Source organism: Oncorhynchus mykiss, chromosome 1 (assembly GCF_013265735.2).
Source record: "Oncorhynchus mykiss isolate Arlee chromosome 1, USDA_OmykA_1.1, whole genome shotgun sequence".
Lineage (NCBI taxonomy): Eukaryota > Metazoa > Chordata > Actinopteri > Salmoniformes > Salmonidae > Oncorhynchus > Oncorhynchus mykiss.
This window is the reverse complement of record NC_048565.1, coordinates 77,629,488-77,638,022: the sequence shown is the minus strand read 5'-3', so window position 1 is coordinate 77,638,022 and position 8,535 is coordinate 77,629,488. Positions and strand designations below refer to the sequence as shown.

Sequence of the window (8,535 nt, the reverse complement as noted above, 5' to 3'; positions counted from 1 at the left end):
TTATATATCTGCTTAAACATTTCAACTTAAAACCAAAATCATTGCCTTTTTATGAATAATTATTTTACCAATATTGCTGATAAATAGATTACTCCTAAGTCTGAGAGCTACTTGACTACAGAAATGCCACCACCATTCTCATGAATTAAAGCAAGTATTTTGTCATGAATATAAAAAGCATTCACAAACTAAATGTCATGAATATCCTCTCGTACAATACACAACATCGCTTATTCATTCAATTGTGTCCCATAAATTAGAAATGTGTGTAGTGGCAAGACTAAAACTAGGCTAACATTTCTTTGTGAATTCCTTCATTTATCAAGACATGCCTATTTAAAAGAATCACAGCATAAATGTGTCGATGCCGATCAGTGAGATAATAAAGCTATTAAAACATTACGCACGGACTTACGCACGGCATAAAATAAGTTAATGATCTTACAATAAAATATAATTTTAAATAAACAAATCAAGAATGCAATACTTCAATTAATCATAACCTACAATTAATTGGGCAATATTCTAATCGTGGATTTGACCAGGGATTGAGTCGCATTCCATGGCTCCGGCTGAAGTAAATGGCGTTATGGTATCCAGTGAAATTTCCCCGTCACACTGGAATTGGACGATGGCTGGCAGCAACGTGTTCTTGTGATTGCGAGATGCGTTTGAGATAAGAGAAACTTTGTCGGACAGTGGGGTTGTGTCCTCTCCCACGTTCGCGATTGCGTGAGGATGCTGTGTGGCCATCAAGACTTGTGCGTCTTTTTGGAGCGTTGTGTCGTGGTGATAGGATACCAATTCATTGCTGAAATTAACAGCCTCCACTGTATTGCTTGAGCAAATTTTATTGCAGCCCAGAATAGTTGTAAAGGCTTTTCTGAAATCCGCGTTAAATGCGTAAATGACAGGGTTTAACGAAGAGTTGGCCCAACCAAACCAAACGAAAATTGTAAACGTGGTGTCGCTTACACACGGAGGGTCACAGAAAGGTACCATGCAGTTTAGGACAAAAAAAGGCAGCCAGCAAAACACAAAAACTCCCATGATAATGGAGAGGGTCTTTAGCACTTTTGTTTCCTTTTTAAAAGCGGTTTTTAATGCGTTTTCGTGCGCGCAAACGTTTGGGTGTTGGTTATTTTGCGCTTGCTCCGCGGCTCTCTCCAAGGAGGATATCCTCCGTATCTGCGTTTGCGCAATACGGTAAATCCTCGTGTAAGTGGCAACCATGATGACCACTGGGATATAGAAACTGATCAGTGATGAGGAAATAGCATAGGTCTTGTTCAAGTTTGCTATGCAATTCTCAGAGTGGTTGCTAAAGTATCCCGCTGACGTCTCCTCGTCGGCCATGTGCCAGTTCAGTTGGACAGGTATGAAGGAGATGAGAATTGACAGCGTCCACGCCACTCCAATCATGATAAATGCAACTCTGTGGGTCATTTTCCGTTCATATCTAAAAGGACTAGCTATAGCCCAGTATCTGTCCACGCTTATGATACACAGATTAAGAATAGATGCCGTCGAGCACATTATGTCAAAAGCTATCCAGATGCCACAAAATCTACCAAACAGCCAGGTGCCAGTCACCTCAGATATTGCCTCCCATGGCATCACGAGGACGGCAACGAAGAGGTCAGACACCGCCAGAGAAATCACGAAAAAGTTGGTTACCTTGGACCGGAGGTGCCTGAATTTAACTACCGCAGCGCACACGAGCATGTTCCCCAGCAGTGTCGACACAATGAGGAGAAACAAAATGCATCCAATTAGCGCGCGCACGCCATTCCCGCCAGTCTCCTCGTCTGTGCTGTCCGATTCCGAACGAACTTGAGTTTCATTTCCAGTATAGTTTTCCATTTGCACTTTTCTGTCTTTGGGTAGAAACGCTTCGATTTCACATTGAACCACGTATTTGTTCACTGTCTTTATTTTCATATAGCGGACAGCTTCCAAAACCTGATCAATTCAAATGGACTAAAGGAGGCTACAGAAAACGTCCAAAACTATCGGTTGCTTCCCTCTCTCGTGATAGGCTATGACTCATAGCAGGTGAGACAATTGAAAAGTCTAAACGGTATCCTTGGAACGTCACAACTCTAACGTCACCCCATTGAAGTTGCAATGTAAAGGGGGTTGGGTATGGGTAAGGGGTATGGACATCTCAAGGATGACACTAACCGTGAGACAAAATTAGCACCAGTGGTCAGCTCATCCAGTAAATTGGCAGACATATCTGTAGCTTACAACAGGTTTCCCAAACATTTCATGCAATTCTACATCATTTTACATATTAGCAGAATCTCTTTTAATACTACACAAATTATCAAAATTACAGGCTAAGAATGGACAGAGAGATAGGACAATGCGTTCATCTTATCATATTTCTCCAATTCCAAATCAGTGTGTCATGTTTGCAACAAAACTGTCCCTGTTTGCAAATAATTACATTTGAGAAGTCATTAGGAATCTGAGCATGGTACATTTAAAAAGGTAGGCCTAACCTTTCACCCCAGACAGAGTGGGCCTACCAATGAAAAAAAATGTAAGCTTTAACTGCTAGCTAATCTTCTTCTGTGGCTTAACCCAACGAGAGAAGGTCACACGTGTTTCCCTAAAAGCTGTCTGGGTTTTAGCATCTTCTATTGTACAAAAAGGGAATATCTTAATCAACTGATAGTGGCGGAGGTCTTTGTGGGCTATACTCAGCCTTGTCTCAGGATGGTAAGTTGGTGGTTGAAGATATCCCTCTAGTGGTGTGGGGGCTGTGCTTTGGCAAAGTGGGTGGGGTTATATCCTTCCTGTTTGGCCCTGTCCGGGGGTGTCCTCGGATGGGGCCACAGTGTGTCCTGACCCCTCCTGTCTCAGCCTCCAGTATTTATGCTGCAGTAGTTTATGTTTCGGGGGGCTACGGTCAGTTTGTTATATCTGGAGTACTTCTCCTGTCCTATTCGGTGTCCTGTGTGAATCTAAGTGTGCGTTCTCTAATTCTCTCCTTCTCTCTTTCTTTCTCTCTCTCGGAGGACCTGAGCCCTAGGACCATGCCCCAGGACTACCTGACTGCTGTCCCCAGTCCACCTGGCCATGCTGCTGCTCCAGTTTCAACTGTTCTGCCTTAGTAATCATTTCAGTCTGATTGGATAAGGCTGCATGTGAGAAATAGAGTACCACAGTATGAATCATAATTCCCATAAAACCTAGCAGTCAAACAAGGAAATGGTTCCAATCGTTTTTTCACCATACATTTTTCCCATATGGGATTTTTAGAAACACTCATAAGGGCTGTGTTTCATGTAGGCTGGTCATTTATGAACATTTGAACATCTTGGCCATGTTCTGTTATAATCTCCACCCGGCACAGCCAGAAGAGGACTGGCCACCCCACATATGCTCTCTCTAATTCTCTCTTTCTTTCTCTCTCTCGGAGGACCTGAGCCCTAGGACCATGCCCCAGGAATACCTGACATGATGACTCCTAGCTGTCCCCAGTCCATCTGACCGTGCTGCTGCTCCAGTTTCAACTGTTCTGCCTTATTATTATTCGACCATGCTGGTCATTTATGAACATTTGAACATCTTGGCCATGTTCTGTTATAATCTCCACCCGGCACAGCCAGAAGAGGACTGGCCACCCCACATAGCCTGGTTCCTCTCTAGGCTTCTTCCTAGGTTTTGGCCTTTCTAGGGAGTTTTTCCTAGCCACCGTGCTTCTACACCTGCATTGCTTGCTGTTTGGGGTTTTAGGCTGGGTTTCTGTACAGCACTTTGAGATATCAGCTGATGTACGAAGGGCTATATAAATACATTTGATTTGATTTGATTTGATTTGACAGAATTAGATTACTTTCCAAGCAAAGTCAATGTATTTGTCTCCTTGGATATAGAAGGTTGTAACTCAGCCTCTGAATTTCAAAGAAACAAACTAATTATATCCCCATGCATCTGAGTCACATCTTTCCTGGGTAATTTACAGCTTGTTTCTAGCATAAAGCATCGCGGGCAAAGGTGCTGTTAAAGATCACTTTATATAATCAGAACTCTATAACCATGTGTGTGAGGTGTATACTTTTGTTTCAAAGTAGATTTGTTTAAGACTACCAAGAAACACAGTTTCAACCTGACTTAGCCCACTTAAATAGGAATAAATAGTCTCCAACACAAAGCCCTCTTGTGGTTAGTAAAGTCAAATTAAAATGAAGATGTTTGAAATTAATTATTCTTACTCATATTTGCCTACTTTCAGCACATGAGCAGCTATCTTAGAGATATAACGGTGCTTCTCTGAGCATGCACTTCATAGCCTATAGGCCAGGGGTGGACAACTCCAGTCCTCGAGGGCCTGATTGGTTTCACACTTTTTCTCCATCCCTAGCAAACACAGCTAATTTAATCAAATTGCATTCTAAACTGAAGATCATGATAAGGTGATTATTGTAGTCAGGACTGGAATTGCCCAGGCATGCTATAGGTTATGGAGCATTTGATTGAGACCATATTAAACATGCCGCCATTCACATCGACAGGGCTGTAGTGGAGCGGGTCGAGAGCTTCAAGTTCCTCGGTGTCCATATCACTAAGGAACTACTATGATCCAAAAAAAACAACAGTTGTGAAGAAAAAAATATACAGCTGAGTTGAGAGCATCTTGACTGGACTCATGACTGACAATTTTTAGGGCCTTCCTCTGACACGGCCTGGTATAGAGGTCCTGGATGGCAGGGAGTTCGGCCCCAGTGGTGTACTGGCTTCACCACTTGGCAACTGCTCAGCATCCGACCGCAAGCCGCTACAGAGGGTAGTGTGTACGGGCCAGTACACCACTGGGGCCGAACTCCCTGCCATCCAGGACCTCTATACCAGGCCGTGTCAGAGGAAGGCCCTAAAAATGGTCAAAGTCTCCAGCCACACAAGTCATAAACTGTTATTTCTGCTACGGCATGGCAAACGGTACCGGAGCGCCAAGTCTGGGACCAAAAGGCACCTGAATAGCTTCTACTGCCAAGACATAGACTGCTGAACAGCTAATCAAATGTCTACTCAGACTATTTACATTGACCCCTTTATTATTTATTTATCTTTAATTGTTTTGTATTGACTCCCTTGCACTGGCTCTATGCACACGCACTAGACTCTACCCACACACTCACACATACTACACTAACACTCCAACGTACACACACACAAACCACATACGCTAACACACACATACACACATGCATATTGACGCAACACTCACACAGACACACTTTCACATACGCTGCTGCTACTCTGTTTATTATATATCCTGATTGCCTAGTCACTTTTACTCTGACCCACATGTACATTACCATTCAAAAGTTTGGGGTCACTTAGAAATGTCCTCGTTTTTGAAAAGAGAACCACATATTTTTGTCCATTTAAAATAACATCAAATTGATCAGAAATACAGTGTAGACATTGTTAATTTTGTAAATGACTATTGTAGCTGGAAACGGCTGATTTTTTAATGGAATATCTACACAAGTGTACAGAGGCCCATTATCAGCAACCATCACTCCTGTGTTCCAATGGCACGTTGTGTTAGCTAATCTAAGTGTATCATTTTAAAAGGCTAATTGATCATAAGAAAACCCTTTTGCAGTTATGTTAGCACAGCTGAAAACTGTTTTTCTGATTAAAGAAGCAATAAAACTGGCCTTCTTTAGACTAGTTGAGTATCTGGAGCATCAGCATTTGTGGGTTCGATTATAGGATAAAAATGGGCAGAAACAAAGAACCTTCTGAAACTTATCAGTCTATTCTTGTTCTGAGAAAGGAAGGCTATTCCATGCGAGAAATTGCCAAGAAACTGAAGATCTCGTACAACGCTGTGTACTACTCCCTTCACAGAACAGCGCAAACTGGCTCTAACCAGAATAGAAAGAGGAGTGGAAGGCCCCGGTGCACAACTGAGCAAGAGGACAAGTACATTAGAGTATCTAGTTTGAGAAACAGACGCCTCACAAGTCCTCAACTGGCAGCTTCATTTAATAGTAGCCGCAAAACACCAGTCTCAACGTCAACAGTGAAGAGGTGACTCCGGGATGCTGACCTTCTAGGCAGAGTTGCAAAGAAAAAGCCATATCGCAGACTGGCCAATAAAAATAAAAGATTAAGATGGGCAAAAGAACATAGACTCTGGAAAGAGGAACTCCCGAAGTTGCCTCTTCCCAGATGTTAAGACTGGTGTTTTTTCAAACTCTGTAGTAGACAAACCAGTTTAAAATCTATAGGTTTATCAATTAAGAGCAGTCAAATTAAGTAATAGTAAAATGTATTTTAACAAATGAGAAGAGAATCATATCAAAAGTAAAAGAGAGCATTGCATTGTGAAAGGCAATTAATTCATATGAACATGTATTGCAATGTGAAACGTGGATTTCTAGATGAAACACAGATTCAGTTTGGTGAAATGACTGTGATTTTGTGTGTTGCACTTAAGCAATTGAAAATGTTCTTAGAGTTTTGATGATCTGTTTTGAATTTTGTACTAAGAGCTGTGAAAACATACCACAAACTTGTGAAGAATTGCACCAAAGTGTAACAGTATACCTTTAGTCCGTCCCCTCGCCAGGCTCGAACCAGGGACCCTCTGCACACATCAACAGTCACCCTCGAAGCATCGATACCCATCGCTCCACATTCCAGGTGAAGCTGGTTGAGAGAATGCAAAGATTGTGCAAAGCTGTCATCAAGGCAAAGGGTGGCTACTTTGAAGAATATAAAATATATTTTCATTTGTTTAACGCTTTTTTTTTTTGGTTATGATTCCATATGTGTTACTTTGTCACGTTCTGACCTTTATTTCCTTTGTTTTGTATTTATTTAGTATGGTCAGGGCGTGAGTTGGGTGGGCAGTCTATGTTTGATTTTCTATGATTTAGGGATTTCTATGTTTCGGCCTAGTATGGTTCTCAATCAGAGGCAGGTGTCATTAGTTGTCTCTGATTGAGAATCATACTTAGGTAGCCTGGGTTGCACTGTTTGTTTGTGGGTGATTTTCTATGTTAGTGGCTTGTGTCAGCACAGGTCTCATTTGTAGCTTCACGGTCGTCATTGGTTTATTGTTTTTGTATAGTGTTGCAGTGTTCAGTGTTTTCTTTATTAAAATTCACTATGGACACATACCACGCTGCGTTTTGGTCCTCTGATCCTTCTCGCCTCTCCTCTGCAGATGAAGAGGAGGAAGACCGTGACGTACTTCATAGTTTTGATGTCTTCACTATTATTCTACAATGTAGAAAATAGTAAAAATAAAGAAACTATTGAATGACCAGGTGTGTCAACTTTTGACTGGTACTTTAGGCCTAGTGATTAACATTATACTAGCTTAAATTATTGGACATTAATGCCTTGGACAGTATAACGTGTGAATGGTGAGATATTTGGCAAAACATTTTCAAGCCGGTAGAGAACCTAAATGGACAATGAGTTTCATCACAGCTTGTTTCTATTTGGAGATGTTAAAATGGCCCCTTGTTTAAAAATGTGCCTAGTCACCACTACTGCCTGTGAAATTTTGTTTGTCCTATATATAGAATGTATATGAATAAGCATAACCTACAGTACATTTTGAAAGTATTCTGTCCTGTTGACTTTTTGCACATTTTTGTTATGCTACAACCTTATTCTTAAATTGATTACCCCCCCCCCCACCCATCAATCCACACACAATACCCCATAATGACAAGGCAAAAAAAAGGTCTCTGCAGAGATGTTCGATTGCGTTCAAGTCTGGGCTCTGGCTGGGCCACTCAAGGACATTCAGAGACTTATCCCGAAGCCACTCCTGCATTGTCTTGGCTGTGTACTTAGAGTTGTTGTCCTGTTGGAAGATGAACCTTCACCCCAGTCTGAGGTCCTGAGCTCTCTGAAGTAGGTTTTCATCAAAGACCTCTCTATACCTTGCTCTCTGTACCTTCATCTTAACTTCGATCCTGACTACTCTACCGGTCCCTGGTGCTGAAAAACATCTCATCAGCATGATACTGCCACCACCATGCTTCACCGTAGGGATGGTGCCTGGTTTCCTCCAGACGTGACGCTTGGCATTCAGGCCAAAGAGTACAATCTTTAAAATATATATATATATTATTTAACCAGGTAGGCCAGTTGAGAACAAGTTCTCATTTATAACTGCGATCTGGAAAAGATAAAGCAAAGAAGTTCGACAAAAACAATAACACAGAGTTACACATGGGATAAACAAACGTACAGTCAATAACACAGTGGAAAATCTATTTACAGTGTGTGAAAATGTAGTAAGATTAGGGAGGTAAGGCAATAAATAGGCCATAGTTGTCACGCGGGACTAGGTGGGTGAAGGAATCAGACGCAGAGAGTTCCACTGTGCAAAAGTGCTCTTTACTTCGGCACACAAAATGATAAGCCCAATAATACAGGGCGCGGACAACAACGTGACAACCCAAAAAACACAGGGTGCCAAGTTAAGAAAATAAATCCACCTCTACCTAAAACGCACACACGTAACATAAAGACAATCCAGCACAAAAC

The 8,535-nt window shown here is 41.8% G+C and overlaps 1 protein-coding gene across 1 annotated transcript; it reads right to left on the bottom strand.

Annotated features, from left to right (window-relative positions):
* Positions 1 to 666: 666 nt before the first annotated feature.
* Positions 667 to 1,764, bottom strand: LOC110522259 (D(1C) dopamine receptor-like). The gene is given in 2 exon segments (XM_036976388.1): positions 667 to 806; positions 808 to 1,764. Coding segments are annotated over 2 exon segments (972 nt in total). The 5' UTR covers positions 1,726 to 1,764; the 3' UTR covers positions 667 to 752.
* Between the last annotated feature and the right edge of the window lie 6,771 nt (positions 1,765 to 8,535).